We start from the raw sequence: 27067 nt of genomic DNA, 5'->3' as shown, positions 1-27067 counted from the left end.
AGGTCGTTCCGCAAAGCTGATCACAGGAAGGGCAAAGAGTGGACGGCGCGATCAAACGAAGAGAGAGAAGGGAAGTACAAGATGTCGGAAGTTGTAAGGGGGCCGAGAGAGGCGAGCGGTCCGTGGATGTCGACACTTCAATGCGGACATTTCTGATCATTCGTGTTTTTGGCACCGTGGTTTCCTTATTGAATTAATTTAACGCTGACGAGAACCATACATCCTACATCAAAGGCGCTCCGAGTCCGGAGAAAGGTCAAGTGCTGTTGGACGGTATGGAGAGAGAGTAGAGGAGACGCTGCCAAGGAATCCCATGGGGAAAACGGTTGATATCTATTAATATATTTATTTGAACACTGGAAAACCAAGAATATTTATAGTGGCCTATCTTTCGTCTATGATCATTAAAAACTAAAAAATATTATTTCAGACAATGACTTATTAATGACCTATAACATAATCAATAATTGTGAACTCTGTTCTATAGATGGAATGACCTTTTTATCAACTTTCAAGGAAGGAAGTAAATGGAACCAACTTTCTTTTTTTTCTTTTGATGCAACTTTCTGATTATTTTGCCCAAATCAAGAAAATGGGAGGCCATTACAAACTCAACAGCGTCTTTCTACAATAGAGACTGTATGAATAGAATACAAATTGACTCTCAATATATATTCTACAATACTCCAACCAATAGCACTTTAGAAATGAACTAGGCCTAGTCAATGTACGCCAAAAATGCAGTTAAAGTCCCAACACACCTACATCTCCTCTACTGCTAATGTCCTCTGTCGGCTAATGGAAATACTTCATCACAGAAGAAAATATGAAATGCACTCTTGACTGCTGCTTCACGTTGCGACACACAAACAATAGGCCCACATCCTCTCCATCCGTCCTTCCTCAATCTTATCCATCTGCCCTGACATTTCCCCGTCCTGTGAGCCTCCCATTGATCTTTTATTCATGAGTAAACTATTCCAGTCCCTTCCTTTTTAAGACGGTTTACAGCATAGATCGATGTTTAACCCTCTTCGCATTTGACAGATTTACACATCCACTGCCACAGAGGACTCCTCTCCAGCTGTGGCTCTTGGACAAAGGAGCATAATTGAGCACCGTAGAACTGCACAATTCATCTCATAATATTCCATGCCCTATACGTATCATTTGGTTCTACATTAACTATTCATTGGCAATTATTAGCCTACATTTATGTTCGCGTGAGGGTTTTCTGTTTCTGAAAAGGGGCTTCAAATCCATTGACACTTCATAAATCGTTATGAATGATCAATATGAACATCCACGATGCATGATTTAATGAAAGACAATCTGTCGGTCTGGCATGTCTAGACTAAAGGCCTTGCACCGCATTTGTCTTCGATCGCTGCAGTGTGTAGGGTCCTTAGCCGAACTCGTCCGTGTCCCACAAACCCTCCCATAGTCCGCTTGCAGTTATTGGTCAGCGATATAAAACGTGAATGATTGCATTTCCACGCGACTCACCTCATTAAACCAACCGCCCACAAGTCGCTGTGAGTATCTCTAACCCTCTTTGAAATTATATTCCGTGCTTTGATCAGTTGTAGGCTTGTCAGTTGTAACAAAGATGAAGATGGACAAGATATACGCCACCCGCCGCCCCCCATGGGCAGGCCCCAGTATCAATATAGTCAATGTTGTGCAAAGATTGCAGTGTATTTCCTATTTGTTTTATTATTGTAAAGATTATAAAGCTGGGATAAGACGATTACAGATTTGATTAATACATGATCCAATAAATTTGAATTAAATAAAAAATATGACCATATGCAAAATGACCACAATTTAACCCAAAATCCCAACAAGCCCATTTCATAAATATCGAAATAATCTGAATATACATACAAATGTCTTCAGTAGATTGGTCCATGTTCCAAAATCAAATCAAATTAGATTTTTACCATTAGGCCACCAACCCATTTGCCCAAGAGTGAAATTAGGATGTAAATATCCTAGTCAAATAAACAAATAATGCTCATGAATATCTAAAGAAAAATATGCATTTCATTGGAAGGATACAACTCAAAGTGCAGTATCGTCAGATTATAGAGCAAAAGGTCATATTTCATTTTACAACTGGATACAAGATTATGAGATTGCATAGACTTCTGGTGCACATATTTTTTTGTCATCATACTTGTATATTATTTTTTATCAAAATGTCAGCGATAAAATTCCAACCCAGGGTTCCTGTACAGATACATGTAGGCGTCGCAGAACAGACGCTTGGCCACTCCCTTCATGTCCCGAGGCACCTGATTGGCCAGCTCCGCAGGGGGCATGTCCAGGTACTCCCCCACCTCGGGACAGGCTTGGATCACGGGGATGTTATATCCATTCAGTCCCCCTAGAGCACGGGACACAGAATGATATCCATTGTGAAGTACAACTGTATTTACACATATAAATCATTTTACTATGTATATTAACATTTGTCTACTTGTATGCATTAGGGTCCTGTTTTAGGTTGAAATATAAACAAACGTGCAATGTGTCTGCATTTTAAGATATTTTTTAATCTGTTTCAAGGAATTTCATTTTTTGCTTTTTCTGTGCAAAGATATTAAGCGGTGGCTTATTGTGAATTACGTAAGGTAATTATAAATCAAACATCTTGGCCCAAAAAAAAAAAAGAACAAATCTGCTAAAAAAAAGGTGAAAAAATACAGAATCAAATGCATAACAGGTGGCTTAGTTAAGTAGGACTGCGTAGCACACCTTCCCTGTCCGCCATGCTGTCAAAGAAGATCCAGTCCTGGCTCTTTGGTCCGTGCTTGACGAAAGACACGTAGTGACTGGTCTCGATGCAGAGCACAGCAAACAGCTCCATCTTCTCCGGGGGAACACGCAGGGTCTCTCTGAAACCCTTGGGAAGCAGCAGTTTGCTGAGGCGGTGAGCCTGACGCTCGGGGGGGGAGTGGACCTACATGTGGGGGGAGACATGGGAGTCAGGTGATAGACCCCCCCAGGGAGCCCCCCCTCCTCACACAAACCTGGACCACATGGGCTTTTATAGCCCTGTGTAATATGTTTCAGGGGCATTTGTGATCACTCCAGGGCAATTGATGGCAGGGCAAAAAAAGCCTTGGAACCAGACAAACCTGCAGGCTCATTTTTTATTTTGCTCTGGCATAGGCGTCTGGCCCCTGTCTCGTTCAGACCAATTTCCAGCAGACCTGGACCGGGTCTGGCCAATCACAACCGTTTATCTAATACGGGGCGGGTTTGATGCGATGACAAATACGATGGCATAGGAACGTCATATGGGCGCGCTGCTGAGCAGTATTTTCATAAACCAACAAGATCGCTGCCTCTGATGTATCGCACATTTCGTTGCTCTTAGTGGCTGTAGGACCATCCAATTGCATCCAGAGGCATTTTGGTGTGGGCCCATTGAAAATGCCCCTTGGGAACCAAAAATTAACTGAGCAAATTGGTCTGGCGATGCCTGGCTAAGGGAGTGAACCTACCTGAGCAGAACAGGTCTCGCAGAAGACCTTGAATCCTGTTTGGCTGAAGACGGGGTCTTTAAAGCATTCCATACACTCTATTAGGGCTATTTGTCCACAGAGAATGCAGTATTGAGGACCTGAGAGAGACACACACACTCACAGTTATGGAATCTCATTGGATTTGGCTAGTCCTAATTAGTATGCTCATGAATGTGCAGAGACCTTCGGTGAGAAGGTCAGTCACGTCCAGCTCCAGAGACGGAATGATTTTATCAAACATCTTGAACTTCTTCCCAAAGCGAGGCATCTGGAGGATGAGACAGGAGGGTGCCTGGAGATGAACCCCGTATTCATTAATCTCATGCAGATACACCACCATAGACTACTCACACAGCCTCGATATCAGCAAATAATAACATGATACTGCCACCTATTGGAATAAAGTGGTAACATATCTGTAAAGGGAGAAATTCCATGGAGATGTCCTTTTTCATTGTAACATAAGCTATTGAACAATGTCTGAAATCAAACTAAAATCCTCGTAATAACATTTCATTTTCATGGCATTTCATTTAAATATTATATTTGATAGGGGAACTATTGCGTCAACGTTAAAAGTATGTATGCCCCAATAAATTATACTTAAAGTCCAAAGCATTTGACAAAGGGTACAACAAACACAACCTAAACTTATACATTGCCTGATGCCAGCCGCCTACCTCCGCAAGTTTGAGTCCGTTGCTGTGGAAGGAGTGCTCAAGCAGCTGCTGGATGGTGGGCAGAACCAGGCTGTGGTTCTGGTCCAGAAAGATCTGGTAGCAATAGCTCTCCTGCACCTTTCCAGCTGTGGAGCTGGGGAACAGGAACAGGCCACAGAGGTACCGTCAAGCGCTAATATTCTACAAATATAATGTTGAATGATAGATGATGATGGTAGTGGTGCGTGTTATTGCATTCAGAGAGCTATTGGATAAATGTTTTAGTCGTAAAAAACTAGCTGCTTATACTATGCCTATTAACAATGTCCACGGTACTGTGGTTCTCTAATGGGAAAACCTGATTTCTAGACACGGTACCATGCGGTACATATCAACCGTGATGGTTGAGAGATACCGGTCTTATCTTGCCCATTACTTTTGCCTTAGTGATTTCGATTTGATGTACCGTTCTAGTAGCACAACTGTACTCTTCACTCGCTGGTGGTTGACTATAATCCTAAATATTCTTACAGCTCCTATCTTGTTGAGGTTTCCAAAGCTGTCCTGCTTTAATTCATTATAGAAATTGTATCTTGCTTTGCATCTGACTGTCTTTTCCTGCTTTGTAAGAAGGTTCCGAAAAAAATCATTAGATAATATAAAAGATTTGTAACTACAGTTTCAGAAGTGGCTCCAACGCCATAATGTGCTGCATGATGATGGTCAGAAACTCTTCTGGATCTGCAAGACACATACCACACAGTTACAGACTGACACAGAGTGAAGACATACCACACAGTTACAGACTGACACAGAGTGAGGACAAACTACACAGTTACAGTCTGACAAGTGAAGACATACCACAAAGTTACAGACTGACACTGAATGAAGACATACCACACAGTTAAAGACTGACATGTGAATACATACCACACAGTAAACGAACTGAGGATATTAAAACCCACATACAGACCACACTAAACCAATTGAGGACATCACAACAAACATAATGGAGTATAAACCAAGAAGAGTGATAACATCTCATGTTCAAGCAGTGTGGTAGTCTCCGTTTGGCTTACCTTTCTCATGTGTGGTGAAGGTATGGCTGTAACCATGGTTTAAGAGCTGTTGCCGTAGTTTCATGATGTGTTTCCCTTCCACAAAACCCTTACTGCACAGTCACAGCAACAGAAAGTACTTCAAAGTTAAAGGTAAAAATAAAAAGTGCATACAAATGCATACCTAAAACATGTTTGTTTGCTGCAACTTCCAGAAACGTGTGTTCAGCCCTTACATATAAATGTACAATATCGACCGTGTACTATAAAGGAGTTCCCAGCCTAAGTTGATTTGTTCTTAACGAATGGATAAAGAGCCAAAGACAAAATGGTGGTCGCCATGTGGCACTCTCACTCACCTGCGGAGAGGGTTGACGATGTCGCGTAGCAGGGTGTTCTGGATCTCTTTGTCTTCTGGTTTCAGTGTCTTAAACAGCAGGGAGTCCAGCACAGAGGTGCAAGAGAACAAACTAGAAAGAGGGGAAGAACAGAAGGAGCCGAGTTCTGGCCTCAAATACTACCAAGTCACACTCAAGTACTGAAGAAAATGTTTTGTCAGTAATCCGAAGGGTCTTCAAGATTCAGATGCCATTAATAAATAATAATAATAATAATAATAATAATAATAATAATAATAATAATATATTAGACTTATATAGCGCTTTTCTAAATACTTAAAAGACACTTTACAGAGTGAACACAAAATAAAATCAATCAATCAATCATTAACAGAGCAGAGTTAAGGCATCTTGCTCTAGGATACCTAGAGATTAGGCACCAGACATTGTGATTCAAACCCAGTACTTTTTGGCTAGACAATACACTATCCGGTCTCATATGCCGTTGTCATACTACTTTAAATGCAAGTATGACGGGACATTCGGGAATTTTTCTAGGTTTTGGTGCAGACATTTAACATAAGACTCGAAAAAAAGGCTAGACGGTCAACCAACAACAAGTATCGACCCACAGATCTGGGCAAACACAGGAAAACCATTATCTCATATACAGTACTGTTATAAATGCCATCATTCCCCGGACCTGAAGAGGGCAGCATCCATGTAGCAGGAGTTACAGTGGCCCTGGATACCCTTCATCCGACCAATCAGAATCCGGTCCACCTGGTCTGTCTTGATATGGTCAACGGTGTCACAGGGGCCTTCGTACCTTGTGTCCTCGTCTTCTAAAGGAACAGACCAAACATTCACATCCCTTAATTCAATCACAATAAAGAGTTAAGATACACAATACATTATACAATGCTGACTTTTTCAATTTCAGTGATTTTCCTCATGATTTTCCTGATGATGCCAACAGGCTTCTGTTGTAGTAGCACTGACCAGATCCTTTCCAACTTGAACCAGTGTGCTTTAATATACATATTACCTCTTAAAGAAACCAATAAGGAACTAAAAATGCATACTAGTAAAAAAAAAATTAAAAAGTATTTTAAATTACGATGGCATTCAGAATTGCTATCATGCTAGCAAGTTATACAATGCTACCTTCATCATCGGCTTTCTTCATTCATGCAAAATTTACACAAAGAAGATACCCAAAATGGACGCTTAAAGGTTCACCAAGAAAGAGAGACACAAGCTTTAATCGCCTCCGCTCTTGATTCTGACCCTGTTCCTTGTAGGCAAACGTAATGCTGGGCTTGGCCGACGATGGACTGAAAAAGCGCGTGTCTGGCCGGCAGGATTCCAGCTTAACGAACAAGGCTTTTTTCGGTGGACAGCTGAAGAAGCGCTTCCCTTTAAACGTGCCGTCGCTCGTGCCCCGCGGTTCCTCCTACAGGAGGGAGTGAGCAACAGTTTCATGGTAAGAAGGAACAGTGGGCTAGAAGGAGGGTGGCTAGATGTTATCTATAAACACTTTGAACTTTTTCTGTCTTCTTAAATTCCTAAATAGCTTTATATATGAAGAGATTAATTAAAAAACGAAAACAATATCAACAAACCCCTTCCCCAGACTCAACAGCCAGAAGAGAAAGTCCAGACTGATTTAGAGATGGTTTGGTGTGAGGCTCACCAGTTCCAGACCACACAGGGTATCTTTTCGGTCAGGCAGCGCACCAATCCAGCGGATCACCCCATAGCCGACGCCATCAGCCAAGTTTAACTCAATCAGGGAGTCCACACCCAGAACTGTTTCAGGATATGTCTGTGGTTCCACCGAGGCCGCGCTGGCACCCAAAAACAAATTGGGCTCTGGCAGTGAGGGAAGCATATATTTGGAAACAACAGAGGCTTCTTTGGGATCTCAGTGGATTATTAGACACTTGCGTCCAATAATGTATGGTTTTCCTATTGGAGATATACTTGCATGCAATGTTTAGGTCGCTAATGTTTACATTTATTTTTGCATCCACATTTCTACGTCTCTTATTGTGGGCAGATATTTTCTTATTATTTTCTTGTATTTCATTATTTTCAAAATAGTTAAATCAATTCATGATTTTCATTAACTTCCTGCACTTTTTGCTGTGACAACTAAATTATCATCAGATTAATAAAGTATATCTTATATTTTTCTTATACGGAAAAACTCAAACCTTTGCGTTCTGTGATCACCCTTGCAACACAATTCATTGGAACGTCGGTCGTTCTATTATCCTGTAAAGACAGAGAAACAGAAACCTCTTATGGAGATTATCGCGATACAGAAAACAAGGGGCTGTGGCAGAGGTAAAGACAGTCGTTCCTAGAAGTCTGAAAGGAAATGCAAATGAAATGGTGTATAGAAATTGAAAATCAAACACTGACTACTATAAACAAATGCACAATAGATACAATATAGAGAATTATATTTTAAATAATCCTTTCCAACAGAAAAGAAGAATTACAAATAAAATATTTAGTAATGACGTACTGTGGTGATGCAGACCCACGGCTCTCCATCCCGGTCCCTCACTCCAATTACTAGCCATAACGCCTTGCTTTCATCATCAACGTAGTGAACAGCCTCTCCTTTGGTTATTTGGTTGGACTGTTTCTGGGAGGAGGCCTGCTGGGCTGACAGTGTAAGGGAAGTAGGCACTTTTGGTCAGATTTTGGAGAATGGCACTAAGAGGCCATTGGGCTCTGGGGGGTCGGGAAGAAGAATTTGACAACAACAGAGGCTTCTCTGGCATCTCACTGGATTATTAGAAAATTGTGTCTAAAAATGTATTGTATTCCAATTGTATAGACTTGCATGCAATGTCTTTGTCGCTAATGTTTACATTTATTTTTGCATCTACATTTCTACGACTCTTGTTGGGGCTATAGATATTTTCTGTATATTTTGTCATATATCATTAATTTCAAAATATTTAAATCAATTTATGATTCTCATTACCTTCCTGTACTTTTTGCTGTGACAACCAAATTATCATTGGGTTAATAAAGTACATCTCATCTTTTTTTTGCATAGAAAAACTCAAACCTTTGTGTTCTGTTGTCACCCTTGCAACACAATTCATTGGAACGTCAATCGTTCTATTATCCTGTAAAGGCAGAGAAACAGAAACCGCTTATGGAGAATATTGCGATACAGAAAACAAGGGGCTGTGGCAGAGGTAAAGTGAGTTGTTTCTAGAAGTCTGAAAGGAAATGCAAATGAAACGGTGTAAAGAAATTGAAAATCAAACTGTGACTACCCTAAATAAATGCACGATAGATATAATATAGAGAATTATATTTAAAATAATCCTTTCCAACTGAAAAAAAGAATAGAAAAATAAAATGTTTAGTAATGACGTACTGTGGTGATGTTGACCATCGGCTCTCCATCGTGATCCCCCACTCCCATTACTAGCCATAACGCCTGGCTTTCATCATCAACGTAGCGAACAGTCTCTCCTTTGGTTATTTGGTTGGACTGTGTCTGGGAGGAGGCCTGCTGGGTTGACAGTGTAAGGGAACTAGGCACTATAGGTTGGATTTTGAAGAATGGCACTAAGAGGCCATTGTTTTTCTCACAGTGGAAGTAGGACGTGCTCCCAATAGACTGCCCTTTTCCTTTGTCGTTTCCCTGCAAAGAAAGAGGAAGACAACGATAAAGCCACTGCCCCATCTGGGCATCTTGAGTAATGTACAGTGATGTGTTTACAGCCAACAACTTTTATTTTCTTAACACAACTGCAGTGAGCAGTTATTGCAAGTTATGATTATTTCTATTGGATACAACATCTTGAAAGTGTGTTTGCATTATCTTGGTAGTAAAGGAGTCATACCTGCAATTCAATACCAAAAAACGTTCCTGATATGAGATCAGAATATGGGTATTCTGTGGTTGGTCCAATGTAACGAATGATTCCTTGAAGGTCCTGTTTGTATCCTATGACAGTGACTCGAGTATTTATAGTGAGGCCCACAGCTGATTTCAGAGCTGTCTTCTCTTGAAACCATTTCAGTCTGGTGTCGTCATCGTTCAAGGTATAAAGCAATTCAGCCTCTTTCGTATTCAAAGGAATCATGTCACTAATCAATACTACTTCATTCATATAGGAGCCCACGCCGGTCACACGTAATGAGGGTCTCTTTCGCTTGATGTGTTCAGATTCATAGCTGTAATTTGAGATATAGCATAAGCTGCCTGGTTGAAAATGTTTGGAATGATGTGTCTTCGTTATGATGAAGAATTTAACATCACTCTTCGTTGATGCCATGCTGTAGGAAAGGTGAATAACATGTAAATAAAGCAATGAAGTTCACAAACGATAGGCCTATAGGCTACATGGCAACAGTCGAGACAATTCAACAGAAATTAACAGATATAATGCATACAATAATTGAAACATTTATGATTTAAGTGGGGGCGAGTTATTTCATTGAAGCCTAACGTTACCTTTATTTAGTTGCTCGGCTGTTTCTTCGGCAACCGAAACCTTGGTTGGTAAAAGTTGTTTTACGGTTTTACTTCCCCTTTCATTTTGACAAGAAAACCAACCAACCTCATGTCGTCATGAATGCGACAGTAACTTGTAAAAGATCCAGCTAACTCGTATAACTACCTGGTGTATCATAATGCTAAATATAGTTATACATTGTTTTTATATAGCGTTTTTCTAAATACTCAAGAACACTACAGACAAATACATAAAATACAAGATTATAAAAACGAATATGAGTAAAACTGTAAACTACCTAGCATTAATCGTTCTTCTGTGCACTTTTAACTTCCCCCTCACAGTTGATTAATTTTGGTATATTCAGTGTTTTATCTGACACTACACTGACGGAACAAAAACAAAAATACTGGCGTAGGGACACAACCACTCAATGACGTCCCACCCAAATCATAACGTTGATTGGTCGGTGGTTCAAAGTAAACATTCTACGTCATTCACCAAGGTCGACGGCGAGGGATCTGTCGCTCCTCGATGACGACACGGAAAGACGTCAACATGGAAGAGAGAGAAGCGTTGAAAAGGCAGATAGAAATTCTTCAAAGTAAGTTGCTTTTATTGTGGATTCATATTTCTCGTGCAGTCCCCTGTTAACATAGTCAGTCGTTTTACTTCCTTTATTTTAGCTGTCATTTGAATTTGCCTAACACAGTACTCCTCTGTCTAAAAAGAGGTTGCTAACCATAAGCTGTCAATTACAATAGCTGGCGTTAGGTGCTAGTAAACCAAAGGCAACTTCCTCTGAGAGTTGCTGATTAATTCAGCAAGGAATTGTATATATACATATATTCTTTTTTTTGTATGCCAGTCAATGTCGCCTTCGCTTTTCTTTAGATCTCATCAACGACCACAAGCGTGTCCATGGCAACAACCCTCCTGCTCCAGTTCACTCTGTGGATCCAGCGGGAATGGTGGCGAACAACGGCAGGGGTCGGGGCTCATCACATGTTGAGGGAAACCCGCAGTCTCGTGCGAATTGGAGAAAGAAGTACTCTCTTAATAAGAAAGGACAGACTTCCACTGGACAGGGGTGCTCTTCCTCTGCCTCTTCCTTATCTTCATCACTGTGTCTGATGGTAGGCCCAGATCCAAGCCCAAGACTTAAAGGGGCCAATGCGTTGCTGGGTGTTAAATGTTCCACAGAGAAACGGGATAAGAACACCACCGCTACCAGCAGAATAGCTAAAGCAGAACCTGTAGTCCACACCGCAGAGAGAGCATCCTTAGACCAAGGGAAAAATGCTTCTGGTTCTTCAAAAGTGCTTTCCACTGTCCGGAAGTTCCAGACAAAGTCTTGCCCGGCAACTGAAACGAGCCCTGTGAATAAGCGGGCTGCAATCATGTCAGTGGCAGGCCCTTCTAATTTTGCCCCCTCATCGTGCTCCGCACAGCCCAGTGGACCTCACCCTCCTCCCCTCACCGCCAGCACTCAGCCCAGCCGGGGCCTTGCTGCCCAGGCTGCCCAGGCTCCGGTCAAAAGGTCAAAGTTCACTTGGGTGAAGACGCTGGATGTGGGTCCCGAGCAGAGTGGGCCCCTGCCTCTATCCACGGTCAAACACGCGGTCTCTGTCCCCTCTTCAGTCTCAAACACTGGGACTCCCAGTAGAGGCCCATCCACAGCGAGCGTGAAGAGAGCCCCATCCAAGAAGCAGTCCCCCAAGCCAAGTCTGACAACAGGAGCCCACAGGACCTCAAAGTACACATGGGTCTCCTCCTCCTCATCAGCCCCGGGCCAGACTAGGCTGATCCGGAAGGCCGTCTCGCCCAAAGCCCTGGTCCTCTCCAAGAAAGCCGTGGGTAAGGGAGAGGGCCCCAGGAAGAGTCCTGGGGCGAGAACCAGGAAAGCAGCAGGGGCATCGGGGCCTGGGGCCGGAACCCCAACCAGTCGTTACCGCTGGAAGGCCGCCGGCAGGAGTCCCACTGGGGCCACGGGGACCCGACGTGCGACCGTCTTCCAGTGGACCTCGGAAAAATGCCCCAGAGTGGTTAGAGGGGGAGTAGGATCAGCGCCTGGATTCCCTTCGTCCCTGTCAACTCCCTCCTCATCCTCATCTACATCGGCAGAGGGATTCAAGCTACGCAGCAGGATGAAGATTATCCGCAAGCCCCCTGGCAGGTGGGCATTAAAAGAGTTGATATTCCATGTTACACCTGTAAAAAGATAGGCTATAGTCTATATAAAGTAATAAAACACAGGAGGTGTCATTGATTAAGGTTCAAAATATCAGGCGTTCTTTAAGGGCGCCACACACTTGGTTCATGGAAACCACTATAGACTTGGACCAATGTAGGTACGACAATACAAGTTAGGAGTACTTGCATCTATATCATTGAATTCATATTGCTTTTAGCTATAATGTAGTTGTGTTTGGTTATTGTTTGACTTTTATTTTTATTCCAGCATTATCTTTTGATTTCAAACAGGCATCCAAATTGAAATTATACCTCAAACCTCCTCTTTGTAGTTTGGATGCACATGTCGAGGAAATATTATATCTTGTCAATAGGGGGCAGCAAAGCATTACTCAAGTCAATGGTTAAATAGGGTTTATTTATTTCTTTATTTGACATCTGTAGCAGATACATCAGAACGCAAATGTAAGTTGACTTACATACAAATGTAAGTGTTATTCTGTCTATATACATGACATAATGGAAACATTAAAATCCTTAACATAAAGAAAATTTAATATAAAATGCATCATCAAATGTCTATAGATCATCATCATAAGTTGCCTTCTCCCTCGACCTCAGGACACCCCAAGTGGGGTCCCGACCCCAAGGTTGGGAAACAATGCTCATAAAAAATACACCTATATATAACACCTATTGTATATACGGGCCTTTAACCAGTAGGTTTTAAATGTGTATATCCCTCCTAGTTTACAAATCCTTCTTGTTTTAATACATTGCTGTTTTATCACACAATAAAAAGCATTTCTCTATCCATCTATATGTGATTATCTATATTTTCCTCCTGTGCCACCCAGCGGGGCAGGCGGTGTGTCTGAGAGGCGAACCAGTCCCCCGGCCGGTGTCTGGAGCAGCAGGACCCCTGTGCGGGTACGGGCTCCTCCAGCCACAAGGGGCCCCCTGGCCGTCAGGAAGGGACTGCCCAAGGAGCTGGTGTCCTTCGGGAGACACAAACTGCGTCGCCTCTCGCCGGGCTCCCACAGAAAAGGTAGACGGTTCAAAGATGACCGATTTTATTTACTGTTTTCTCTCTGGTTTAGTTTATACTAGTGCAGTACCCCTTCAAAACGTGCCTGTTTGCAACGGGGACGATTGCTGGGCCGCCTGTATTGCTGTGTGGCGTTTCCTCAAGAACCGCTCATCCAAACAACTTGACACTGAACTTCCTGGGTCTTCATCAATGAAAAAAGAAAACGGAATGAGTCGTTGTTATAACATGATAAACATACCCGAAAAGTCATATTTTTCCATCAATGCATTGGGACCTCTTTCGCCAAGTCAACCGACGGCATCACGTACAGCACTGTAGTTAAGACCGTTGTACATCTGTTTTTTTTATAATTGTACACATAGCAGAAAAATACACATAGCAGGGTTTTTCGCCTTTATCACTCATTGCCATGACTGATTATTCAAATGAGCACCCAAACAAACACTCCTTGATGGAAAACGACATTACATGGTACAGTGCAACCCAACCCATCTCCTCTCCCCCTTACTTCCCCTGTTTCATCTGCTCGCTGCCGTTTCCAGTGGACCCTGGGCAGCAGCAGCAGCTGTGTGTGCATGTATGTGCATGAGATGTGAGTGTGTGTGTGTGTGTGCACGAGTGTGTCTCAGAGGGTCGTTTTGTGGCTGGCTGTCAGGGGGAGGTGGTACAGGCGGGTGGGGGTGGAGAGGGTTAATTGATTGCCCAATCCAGCCGTGATGGTGAACAAGTGCCGATAGTGGTTAATTTGCAGGGGAGGGGAGGGCGGCAGAGTGGGCTGGCGCTATCAAGCTGTGGCACCGCTCCTCCCGCCGCCAGATAAAAACAACAGCTAATGCATAATTATCCTCTTGCAAATTGGATTGTTTTAACGAACTGTAGAATATAGGCCTTACCCGATGGAAAGCAATCACTGTTGTTCTCTTCTCTCTCTCTCCATCGCCCCTCCCCCCCTCCCGGGGTCATTCTGTGTTCCTAGCTTCCTTCTCTCTCTCTCTCTCTCTCTCTCTCTCTCTCTCTCTCTCTCTCTCTCTCTCTCTCTCTCTCTCTCTCTCTCTCTCTCTCTCTCTCTCTCTCTCTCTCTCTCGTCCACCAAGGGTGTAATCTCCTCCCAGTCAATGGAGTCAGAAGACATTAGCGAAGCCATCACTGTTAGCATGAGGCTTTTATTCTCTCCAATGCGGCCCGTGTCTATCCGCCTGTCTGCACCACACTCGCACTTACCTTCTCCATTTATTTAACACACACACAAACACAAAGTCTCTCAAGTTTGTTGTAAGTGTGCTACCCCTGACTAGAACTGTTCTTCATAGGTTTTCTTATGAAACATATAATTTTTGATAACCCAAATTACAAGGTTAAGGGTTTCTCATCTAGTTCTCCAGCGCTACAATCTCAAAGGTTCCTGGTTAAATGTTGAAATGAGCTTTGACTACACCCCTAGCACCCTAAAGAACCAGACACAGGTTCACATCAACCTGGAGGTAGACACCTAGTGTGTGGGAGTGTAGCAAGTGGCCAGTAGACAGACATGATATCACATCAGTTAAAGATGAAAAGAAATGCCATTCTGACCGTATCTCATTTTGTTGCTTTATTTCCAAATACAAATTGAGGGTGGGATGCATCGTACAAGAGACGTGATTGGATCAGGATACATTTTTTTGTTGCATTCTTTAATGATTTTGTTTCATGAGCTCACCGTGCTGTGAGGAGCTGAGAAGGGACTATGGTGCAGGTAGAAGAGTAAAGGAGGAGGTAGAGGAGTTAGAGGAGGAGGTTTGGGGTGAGGAGGAGAGGATGCAGATTTAGTGGGGAGGTAGAGGTAAAGGAGGAGGAGGAGTTGTGGAGTGAGAGGGGAGGTGGATGTGTGTAGTGAGACTGGAAGGGGAATGAGAGGGGAGAAGGAGGACGAAAAGGCGGAGTGAGGGTGAGGAGGAAACCTGGACTGAGAGGGGAGGAGAGGTGGACAGAGAGGGGAGGACAGGAGGCGTTAAAGGGAGGTGGAGGTTACTGAGAGGGGAGTAGAGGAGGAGTAAAGGGAAGGAGAGGGGGACTGAGAGGAAGGAGAGGGGGACTGAAAGGGGAGGTGAGGTGGAGTGATAGGGGAGTAGTGACTGAGAGGGGAGGAGAAGTGGACTGAGAGGGGAGGAGAGGGGGATAGGGAGGGGAGGAGAGGTGGAGAGGGAGGGGGTGAGGTGAATTGGGAGAGGCAGACTAAGAGGGGAGGAGAGGTGGATGGGGAAGGGGGAGAGGTGAATTGGGTGAGGGGGACTGAGAGGGGAGGAGAAGTGGACTAGGAGGGGGGAGAGGTGAACTGGGAAAGGAGGAGTGAGGGGAGGAGCAGGCAGCGGCAGCGGCAGCCGGGAGCTAGTGGCTGGCCACTGATAACAGACACTAATAAAGAGCAAATTGAATTACTAATGATGGGAAGCAGAGTGCTATAGATGAGACCGTTAAAATCCAACCTTATGCCATCTTTCTATCACACACACACACACACACACACACACACACACACACACACACACACACACACACACACACAGCAGAGTTAAAGCCACACATGCATGATAATACACTCGCAAACAATTTCTCCTTATTCCCTGCTTAACGACCGGCCTTTCTCTCTCTCCCCCCATCTTCCCTTCTCTTTCTGTCCCCCCTCTCTCTCTAGCCATCCCCGCCCCCCTCCCTCCCTCCAGTCCAGTCATTTAGGTGCTTAGTTATCTGCGGTTTAATTTAAAGAGGGCATAAACATAAGTGAGCAGTTAGGGCCGTAATGAATCGAGAAGTGTGTGTGTGTGTGTGTGTGTGTGTGTGTGTGGGTGTGGGTGTTTGTGTGTGTGTGTGTGTGTTGGCACTGGGAGACAGCCGTAGAGGCCAGATAACCTAATAAAGCGGATAAACGCCAGGCAGGGGCGAGCGCGGCGCGGAGGAGTGCTGAGCTGAGCTCCTTCAGGGTCTACATCTCTCTCTAGGTCTCTCTTTATCTCTTTCTAGGTCTCTTTTTATCTCTCTCTAGGTCTCTTTCTCTCCCTTGCCCCTCTTTATCGCTCACTTTTTCCCCCTCCCTCTTTCTCTGTCTCTTCTTTATATCTTACTCATTCTCTCACTCTTGCTTTCTTCAGCCATCTCTCTGTCTCTCTCTTTATGGTCTCTCTCGCTATGTCTCTCTCTATTTATTTCCCCCTTTCTTCCTTTCTCTCTTTCTTTCTGTCTTGGTAGCTCTATTTTTCCGTCTCTTTACAGAGCTCTATCGCTCTCTCTTTTGCCCTCTCCATCTCTCTTGCTTTGTTTCTATTATTTTCTCTTCATAAAGTGTATTCTTTATCTCTCTGCCCCCCTAAGCTTTCTCTCTCTATACTCCCTCTCTCTATGCACCCCTCTTTATTCTATCGCACTCTATCTACCTCTCTTTCAGTTCCATTTTCCTCCTCTATCTCTTCCTCTGTGTATCTTTATATCTTCGGCTTATTTCTCTAATTATTTATCTATACTGCTTTCTCTTTCTCATTGCCATCTTTGTTAGTTTCATATTTTTTTCCCCTTTCTCTTTTGCCTTGTCTCTCTGTCACTCTCGCTCTCATCCTAATGGTCTTTAAGGATAGGCAGCTGTTGGGTCTCAATGTGTACATGGACTGCAGGGGGGGAGTGGTCGCATCTCATTGTTTACGAGAGCTGGACTTTTTATTGGTGGATTTGTTGTCAGTTGGTCCACTGCTCTGTTTACCTTAATCTTCCCAGGATCCATTTTTCACACACACACACACACACACACACACACACACACACACACACACACACACACACACACACACACACACACACACACACACACACACACACACACACACACACACACACACACACACACACACACACACCTCAAGGCCAGAATGTGTTTGTTGCATTGGTACACGACCCCTCCCTCTCCCTCCTCTTCTTTTGCCAGCCTTAGTTAACCTTCCCCTCTCCCCTCCTACACACACACACACACACACACACACACACACACACACACACACACACACCTATCCCCCCTCCTTGGAGGATCTGTTACCGTTGAGGCGATGAGTCTTAAATCACTGTGTCAACCATCACCGACCACAGTCCATACTCTTCCATAAATGCATAAACGCTAAAATAGCCAAACAAGCACACGACGCTAGGCGTGTAAGGGGGATCATTGTGGACGGCATTCTCCCGGAGCACAGGGTTCAGCCTCAGAACAGCGCCCCGGGACCAGAGCAGCGAGGTGGGGATGAGGGGATCTAGTTTCGGGGCTTTGCGTGGCAGATGCTTGGCAACCTAACCGCTCGGATTCCCTGTCTCCATTTAAATGGCAATAAATCTCACGGCCCCCCGGACCAGCCCTGCTAAGTCTGAAAGGATATCTGCTGCTATCTAAGTTTAAAATAACTAATTAAAAGAAAAGTATTTATATGTTGCACCATTCCTGTGGTTTTAGTGCGGCATAGGGCAATCTCGAGGTGAAGTTAATGAGGGAGAATACAAATAGTTACATTTTATTGGAAACTATTTATTTTAGGTTTGAAATGTCACCATTGCATGGCTCACTCTCGTTGTCCTTCACTCAAATTATACTTTTCATAAAAATAAGTGTGAGATTGAAATATCATGGAAAATATCAACACTGGAAGAGAAGGCCTAAACATTTCAATTTGAACACTTGTAAGGACGCACAGTGGAGAGATTTCAAACCTTCCTTGGTGTAAGATTAAATATCATATGGACACATTTGAAAATACATCAATGCAAAGGTGGTCACAAACGCATCCTTCTCATATCAGGTCTGCAGACAGTCTTGTCTGTATTTATTTTGAACTGAATCAATTTAGTGTCTGAAATATTGACGGATCATATTCATTGTGTATTTTGAGAAAGGCCTCCTATATTTTTTTACCCTATTCAGTGGAAACGTAATGGATTTATTTGCACTTGTTAAAAAGTGAGTCAGTATTAGCTTTGTGTGTGGATAAAAAAATCAATTCATCATCAATTCTTGCTAATTAAACTAAGCTAACTAGTGTTGGTTGAAGAAAAATTGAGAGTCCATAGTGGGTGTATGTTTGTCCTATGTTTATGATTGGTCCCTCAGCGGAGCTTAAGCCCAGGGCATCTTCCAGAACACGACAGGGGACCTGTTGGAACGCCCAGGCCCAGTTTGACCTCGCTAGGCGCCAGTCTGCCCTGAGTTTACTAACTGGTTCACAGGGGTTCCTGTTTCTATCACTCTTTATTCAACCCCTACAGCCTTGACCTCTCCTCATCTCCTTGTCTCCTTTTATCCCCTCTGTTTCCTCTTAGCCCCTCTCCTCTACTTACTTCTCCTCTCTCGATTTATATCCTCTCTCTTCTCTCCTCATCGTCTCCTCCACTCTCTCCTGTTGTCCTCTGTCTCTTCTCTCCTCATGTTTTCCTCCTCACTGATCTCATCTTGTCTCTTCTCTACTCATCCTCTCCTCCTCCTCTCTCCTTATCCCCTATACCCTCTCCCCTTTCCACTTCTCTTCTCTTCCCTCCCTTCTCCCACCCTCTTCTCTCCTCCTCTCCTCCCCTATCTTCTTTGCTCCTTCCATTTCCTTTCTCTTGACCTGTCATGTTCCATCTACCTCCTTTCCTCTCTTCTCTTTTTCTTCTCTTGCTATGTTCTCCTTTCACTTTCCTTTTACTAGTCAACTGCACTCTACTAAACTCTAATCGGCTATTCTCTTCTGCATTCTGCTCTACTCTTACGTACTGTACTCTCTACAAACACCCTACTCTAAGCATCTGACACTTTCTACTATACTCTACTCTACCCAACTATACTCTAATCTACCCCACTCTACTCATCTAATCGACTCTACTTTCCTGTAATTTGGTGTTTTCTTTCCTATGCCAGTATACAAACATCCATTTTATGGGAAGCGTGGATCTTAAATCATTCTACTATTTCCTTGGCCGCCGTAGTGCACAGCTGACGTTGCTATGTTCATGGCCCGCGTCACCCGCCCTCTTCCGCTTTTGAACACTTATCTTTCTGCATACCTTTTATTGGCCGCAAATTATTATAATAGTTGTGTGGGTGCGTGTGTGTGTGTGTGTGTGCCGGATGGCTTTCGTGTGCGCACCACATGTATTTGTGTGCATGTCACTGCTGTCAGCTGCTCTCCTAAATGCCGCTTTACAAATGTCTCTGCACACACACACACACACACACACACACACACACACACACACACACACACACACACACACACACACACACACACACACACACACACACACACACACACACACATTCTGCTCATTCCTCTGCACTTTCTCAGGCCCTCTGTGTCAAACAGGTGGACTACTGTTTTCTCTTTCTCCTGCTGTCTTCTCCTTCTCACTCTCTCAAACTCTCACTCCCTCTCTCTCCCCCCCCTTCTCACTTTCTCTCTCTCTCTCAATCTGTCGTCACTCTCCTGCTCTCTGTCACTGTATCTGACCTCATCTCTCTGTCTTTCCCCCTCATATATCTTTTAAGTTAAATAAATACAGTTAAGTTTGAATCTCTTTAACCAATATAAACCCATGGGAACATGATTCTAAATGCTTCACACTGGGTTGGATTCCCCTCATTGATCAAAATAAAAAAAAGGCATTGATTTGGTATTGCATGAAAGAGATTTCTTTTCTCTTGGCACAATACATTTTGTCAACTTGGTTAAAAGGACAAATCCGCCTACATCAGCTGAGTTTACACTCGCCAGAACCGGATCAGGGTTCTGTTTATGCTGAATCGTCCCAGGAGGAAGACATCATGTCTTTTTTTTTCTCTCGTAGCCCAATCAGCGCTGCCCTCTTAATTAGTGCAGAGGGACCCCTCTTTCATCCCCTAACGCTCTTCAAACTGTCAGGGTGCCTTAATTACACTTCTGACAGACAAGACCAGTGTGTGTGTGTGAGGGTGTTTGAGGTGGGGGTTATCTCTGACCACCCATGTCCACCGTGAGCACCGTACCACAGCCGATGTTGACTTCAGAGAGACTTGATTATGTACTGTACCCTTACTGCTTCATATTTTATTCTTTGATTGCATGTTTAGCTCCAGTTTGATGTGTTATGTTGATTACGATGAAGTGTGTATGTGTGTGTGTGAGTGTGTGTGTGTGTGTGTGCGCACACAGGCCACTGTGTGTGTGTTTGTGTGTGTGTGCGCACGCAGGCAGGCCACTGTGTGTGTGTGTGTGTGTGTGCGCACGCAGGCCACTGTGTGTGTGTGTGTGTGTGTGTGTGTGCGTGCGAACACGCAGGCCACTGTGTGTGTGTGTTTGTGCACACGCAGACCTGTGTGTGTGTGTGTGTGTGCATGCGCAGGCCTGTGTGTGTGTGTGTGGGCGGGGGAGGGGTGAGTGTTTAGGTGAGTGTGGTGCCTGCGTGTGTGTGTGCGTGTGCCCCGAGCTCCGCGAGAGCAGTTGAAGGGCAGGTGTTGAAATGTGTAATCAATACTATTGGTTCCAGAAAGCTGATCCTGGAATGGCTGCGACCCTGTTCCCAGTTAAGGAGGTAAATGTTTTCTTGCTATCCATAGGAGTGATCCATGTGCCAGGCGGGCTGAATAAATCAGTTGGCTAACAGGATGCGCCCCGACCCACTAATTATTGGAGCATACATGGCAGGGCAGGCGGGTGTCAAGTAGGGTTACTGGCCTAGCCATGGACTGCGCCATATAAAGACTAGACCAGACGACCTAGCAACCACGGCCCAAGCCAAAAAACCTTATTTTAAAACGTGTGACCTTATTTCAGATCAGATCATTATTTGAGTGGCTCCATTTGTAATTAATGGTGAGGGACAAAATGGCCAAAAAGCAAAATAAAGACTCCTCTCACTGGGAAGTCTGATATTAGAATGTATAACTCAGAGTGTGTGTGTGTGTGTGTGTGTGTGTGTGTGTGTGTGTGTGTGTGTGTGTGTGTGTGTGTGGTGAAGGAACAGTCAGGGCGGCCATTAGTGTGTTGGTGAAGGGACAGTCAGGGCGGCCATTATTACAAACAGTGCTATAAATCTGTTCTCCTGTCAGGGAGATAGCATGCTGGCACCTATCCTGTAACCAACACACAAACACATGTGGACGCATGCCATGCACGTAAAGGAACACACACGCACACACAGACAGACAGACACACACACGCGCGCGGGGACACACGCTCACACACACACACGCGCACGCACACACACAGACACACACTCTCTGACGTGTTATGGTAATAATGCCAGGAGCTGGAGTCTTGCGTGGGAAGTTGAGCACGTTGTCAGGGGAGTGCGAGGTATGTTAATTATTAGGCATCCCCCCACACCCACACATGCAGGGGCACATGTCAGAGTTCCTCAGGGATTGGGTGACAGAGTGATGGGCCAGGAGGGAGGGGCTTGGCGGGGAGCATGGCGTGGACGGTAACCTGAGGTCGCTGGACAGCAGCGATGACGTCAGAGAAGTTTTATACTGCTATTATCTTTGATTTCCAGGCAGTATTCAAGTTTATTTATAAATAAATACATATATATATATATATATATATATATATATATATATACATTTTCTTTTTTACAATATTGTTTATATAGTACTTATCTCAATATTTGTCTGTAATGACAAATTAATAAGGCCCAAACATGGTTTACAACCATTTAAAAAGGAACCTTGATATGCCATGCCACCTATAATCTCTTTTAAGTTTTGGTATTGAGTGAGACAATTGCAGGAATCTTTGGATTCATTGTTTGTTATACAACAATATACGTCGTAAAGCTGAATAAAACAACGGATATTTTGGTTGTTATAATTGTGATGGCTGTATCAATCGTATCATCGTCCTATATATAATATATATCCACAGCCGGTAATAACTGTGGGTCTCCTGTTGGCATAGTAAAAATGAGTGAATTCCTCTGATTGGCAGATGGGCTGCAGGTCTTGGTTGTGGGGTGAAGGAGCCAATCACAGGCCAGGACCTGTGGGGCCATCTGACCACAACAGGCATATTGGGTCAACAGTCCGGTTTTATGAATATCAGAGCAACGAATCCCTGGTCAGCTCCTCCTGGTCTGCTCCTCCTGGTCTGCTCTGTTGTCCTGCAGTCTTCTTCCTCACCCCCTAGATCTTGGTTCCAGCTCTGGGAGTCTCCAGGGAAACTTGACCCTCTAATCTGGGGGGGGGGGGGGGGGGGGGGGGGAGGACAGGTTTCTGTCCCACCTCCCAAACTTTCCATTTCAGTCCCCGGGACACCCGACCCCCACCCCTCCTGTGCTATTCTTGTCCCGGAGAAGCTATTCATCAAGGACCCCATTACCACTTCCCCTTAACCCCTTGTCTCACACGCACACTCACAAGCACACTCACGATCACGCACACATATGCACAAACATGCATGCACACGCACACATGCGTGTGTGTCTGCATACACATGCACGTATTCAGACATTTGTCTCTATCAGAACAAACACACTCAAACCCAAAACCTTCACCAGCTCAAACGTTCGGCTGAATCCCTGAACCCCTGCTGGTGAATTTCTACTAGTGTGCTGGGTATGGTGGGCTGAAAGGTCATAGTTTAGTGGAGTGATTAACCTACCATCAGCCCTGCACATAGCTAGTTAACTTTAATGTTTTCTTTAGGGTCTTGGGGGGCCCCTCACTTTGAGGCTGGCACGTCTGGCATCCCACACTCCCCGGTAGTCATCCATTATTCACCCCCAACCCTTCAACTCTCACTATCTCTGTTCCGTCTGTGTGAGACAGGCAGGCAGGCAGGCAGACAGATAGACAGACAGACAGACCTCCCAGTAGAGAGAGAACAACAGACATATGGACAAACCCCCCAATAGGGGAGGCGACAGAAGGACAGCCGCCAGAAGAGGAAGAGGCTAGACAGACAGACAGACAGGGAGGGGACAGACAGGTGTAAATGTGATGATTGAATGATGGAGAGCTGTTGTCAGTATCTCTTACATGTTTCATTCGCTCTTGCTCTCTCTCTCTCGCTCTCGCTCTCTCTCCTACTCTCTCCTTCTCTCTCTCCCTCGATCTCTCCGTCGCTTTTAACGGCCTATTTCTTTGCATTGCTCATCTCAATATCTTTTCACTGTAACTACAGCTTTGCACACACACACACACACACTCACACACACACACACACACAGAAATATGTTGATATGAATGTATGTAAATACACACGTACACAGTGACACCTGTAATGGTTGTGTGTCTGTGATTAGTGTGGTGTTGTTTGGTATGTATATGTGTGTACATGTTAAACAATATATGGTTGTTGTTGTTGTGTCTGTAAGCTTGGTTTTGTTAGGGACTTTAAGATAACCACTAATTCCAGCAGGCCTGTATTGATTAGCCATGCTAGAGGGGTGTGGGGGGGGGGGGGTATTTTACAGCTCCATAATCCCCCTTCTCACACACACACACACACACACACACCGTCAAGGGTCTCTCTCTGGCTAAATAATTAATGATTAACTTATTTAATTAGTGAGATTCGCTCTGAACACAGGCAGAGTTATTGAGTACTCAAATTGTAGTGAAATTGAACTGTGTGTGTGTGTGTGTGTGTGTGTGTGTGTGTGTGTGTGTGTGTGCAGAGTTGCAATGGAGTGTTGAACACATCTCTGGTTTTATTTACATGGTCTGTGTGTGTGTGTTCCCTGATTGCATATGATTGTGTGCGTGTGCTTGTGGGTGTTTTGTGTGCATGTGCACACGTGCATGTCTGATTACCCTGCTCCCCCGAATAGCAGACTAAACATAGTGATTGTTATATCAAGTGTCTCTTCAGCTAGCACCTTAGCATACTAGCTTTCGTCTTACAATACACTATGGCATGGATGCCCATCTCTGGGGCTGGTCCATTTTGTCAGCTGTGTGGCCCAGCATATTATTATTGTTATTATTACATTATGGTGGAGTTGGCAGGGAAACCGGTTGCTTGTTGCCAGTGGCTTGTGTGCCAGTCTGTGTCAGGCCGTCGCGAGGCCTTCTACTGTACCAGCTGGGCTGGCTAGTGGCAATATTATTAATACCCTGGTAGAGCCTGCCAGTGCCCTGATGATGGATGTGTTCATCGTCCCTGACGTATTCACAGTTTAAAAGCGACACTGCGCTCATCACATTGCCAAACTGCTGCCTCGGTACTGGAAGGCCCCGATGCCACCCAAAATGCATTTCACCTCATCGTGGCTACATCACTCGGCGGCCGGTAGATGCATACTTTCTGCACCGTGGTTATCCATTCTTGTCCAGATCTATGTTTTTATAGAAAGAGATAAAGGCAGTTATATCTATAAAGATATAGATATAGACATAGACATAGACGGATAGATATAGACAGATAGATATAGACAGATAGATAGATATAAATAGATAGATATTAGAGATATAGATATATAATCATAAATAAATGTCATAAGTTTCAGATAATAATCCCAAATGTATAACTGTATATAGAGTGCCATGCTGTTTAACATTTAATGAGTTAGCAGACTCTTTTATCCAACACAACTTGCAGTGGAATCTGAGCCGTGTCATTGAGGAGCAGGTAGGGGTTTACTGGAGACGCTTTCAGCATTTTGATGGACTGTTAACATCCTGGTTTACCCAGGCCTCCGGTGACCCTAGCACCCACTCCCACCCTCCCTCCCCAACACTCTCTGGCACCATGGGTTGCGCAGGAAGGCTCAGCGTCGGGTGGATGGGGGGGGGGGGGGGGGGGGGTTCGCTTGCACGTGAAGAACCTCGACCAGAAAACGTAGAATAAGGCGCGTCACTATTAATACACACCCTACACTGGGTCAGGGTGTTCTGCCAGGCCTAGATTACGAACATACACCCCACACCCCCCCTGTTTCACTTGGAGTGCTGCCCATTGCCTGCAGTACCAGCGATAAGCTATAGAGGGGGCTGTTGCATGTTTGCGTGTGGTGCTTGTTAAAATTGGTGGTGAACTTTACTGTCCTTGTGTAAAACAGGGATGGAATGATGTGTAGATGACCATGAACACATCCAGCAGCAAAGTATAATAATAAAACCACTGGTTGTCTACAATCTGAGGTTTGTTCCCATAGTCCCAGCTTGTTAATGCATAGTGCCTTAACCAGCAGTGCTAGTGACATCATCCATGCTGAGCAATTTCAACGTTTATGTTCATTGAATTTAAAATGGTCCATTAAAGCAGGTTAATTTAACATCTACTTTAAAATACAATGCGTCTCTGATTGGTTTCTTTACGTGTGGGTGTAAAATGATGGTAACATTGAATGACCAACATGACATCTGTTCAAGAGGAAGACATGGCATGTTAGCATAGTGGGTAGGGTGTTCAAGGATCCAAGATTCTGGGTTCAATCCCCTATGCCCGCAGCCTAACTTGAAAGCATCTTTGGTCAGCATGTGTAATCCCTATCTGCTCCTTAATGACATTTATCTGAATTCACTATTTGGATATTGGCGTCTGCTACAGTAATAATTAGTAAGAGTAAATAGCTGCTAATGTTGCGCAACTTTGACTTGCTAACAGACAGACGGCAATCTGATGGCCAACATACACGCACACATAAACACACAAACACGCGCATGCAGCAGATGCACACAGTGACACACGCAGGCATGTGGCTCAGGAGAAAGAGCAGGTTGGCTGGTAACTGGAAGGTTGCTAGTTTGATCCCCAGCTCCTGCTAGCTGTGTCGAGTTGAGTGTCGAGTTGTCCCTGAGCAAGATACCTAACCCTAACTGCTCCCGACGAGCTGGCTGTCGCCTTGCATGGTTGAAACCGCCCTCGGTGTGAGAATGTGTACATGAATGGGTTAATGTTGGGCCATATGGTAAAGCGCTTTGAGTGGCCACTTGTTAGGCCATTTACACACCAGTTTTACAGTTAGGCTTGTTTCTCTGTGGCCCACACTGTTTGTCTCTCTGTGTCTGAGTCGGGCATTAGCGACAGAGAGAGAGAGCGGGAGGCAGAGAGAGAGAGCCAGTGGGAGGGAGGGAAGAGCGAGAGACGGGCATTAATGACAGAGAGAGGGAGAGAAGAGAGTACTATTGATCTAAGGCAGTTCATTTTGTGCTGTCCCTGGTGACTGCTGTGGGGGAAATGGCTAGTTTGTCTTCTGTCATGCTAGCTTCACAGTTAAACACTGTGGGTGGGGGGTGGGGGGTACTCTCATCCCAACCCCCAAGGAGGCACACGTTGTCACGGCGACGTGCAGGGTCCCGTGGGTGTTCCACCCTCGAGCTGCACCCTGCAAATGATGTTTTAACAGACAGGTTAATTAACACACCCCTAAATAAATACCCATGGTCAACTGTGTGTGTGTGTGTGTGTGTGTGTGTGTTTTTGAGTGTGTGAATACATGAATTTACATTTTTGTGGTGTGTATGTGTGTGTCTGCTTGCCCTATTGTCACTTGTGAATGCGTGTGTTTGTGAGAGAGTGTGTTTGTTTGTGTGTATGGGGAGGAACGCATCTGTTTTTGTTTGTGTGTCTGTGTGGATCCATTTATGTATGTGTGCATCCGTGTGTGTGTGTGTGTTTGACTGTGTGCATCGGGCTGTGTGTGTGTGTGTGTGTGTGTGTGTGTGTGCAGGTTAATAGTGTGTAGGCTTGCCTGAAGGAGGTGAAATTGATCATTTGTCGTTTACTGTCCCTGCTCCCCTGCGACGTGCTGTGGGAAGTGGTTAATTTGTC

At 44.5% G+C, this 27067-nt stretch overlaps 2 protein-coding genes across 3 annotated transcripts in view; one reads left to right on the top strand and one right to left on the bottom strand.

Annotated features, from left to right (window-relative positions):
• Positions 1-1696: 1696 nt before the first annotated feature.
• cyldl (cylindromatosis (turban tumor syndrome), like) lies at positions 1697-10458 on the bottom strand. 2 transcript variants are annotated; one of them, XM_079739725.1, is made up of 17 exons: positions 10084-10458; positions 9470-9905; positions 8998-9267; positions 8680-8740; positions 8125-8267; positions 7808-7868; positions 7285-7463; positions 6879-7044; positions 6292-6433; positions 5610-5720; positions 5272-5363; positions 4870-4933; positions 4214-4346; positions 3717-3825; positions 3513-3631; positions 2761-2965; positions 1697-2389 (listed from the first exon to the last, which is right to left on the bottom strand). In XM_079739725.1, exons 2-17 carry the CDS (start codon positions 9902-9904, stop codon positions 2205-2207), a joined length of 2475 nt encoding a protein of 824 aa, XP_079595851.1. In that variant the 5' UTR covers position 9905; positions 10084-10458; the 3' UTR covers positions 1697-2204. The 2 variants fall into 2 exon arrangements, with proteins under 2 accessions (XP_079595851.1, XP_079595852.1); XM_079739726.1 differs by having other exon boundaries at positions 6292-6430.
• A 160-nt stretch (positions 10459-10618) lies between these two features.
• The window catches only part of zc3h3 (zinc finger CCCH-type containing 3), a gene marked incomplete at its 5' end in the record, with an annotated part of 51938 nt that continues 35489 nt past the window's right edge, over positions 10619-27067 (top strand). Inside the window, 3 exons of the mRNA XM_079740089.1 lie at positions 10619-10688; positions 10979-12260; positions 13135-13325. Of these exons, the coding sequence (XP_079596215.1) occupies positions 10619-10688; positions 10979-12260; positions 13135-13325 (1543 nt within the window). The remainder of the gene's footprint in view (positions 10689-10978; positions 12261-13134; positions 13326-27067) is intronic.

This window comes from Pollachius pollachius, assembly GCF_949987615.1.
Source record: "Pollachius pollachius genome assembly, chromosome: 7".
NCBI classification, from domain to species: Eukaryota; Metazoa; Chordata; class Actinopteri; order Gadiformes; family Gadidae; genus Pollachius; species Pollachius pollachius.
The sequence above is the reverse complement of the archived record's forward strand: the minus strand, read 5'-3'. Positions and strand labels throughout refer to the sequence as shown.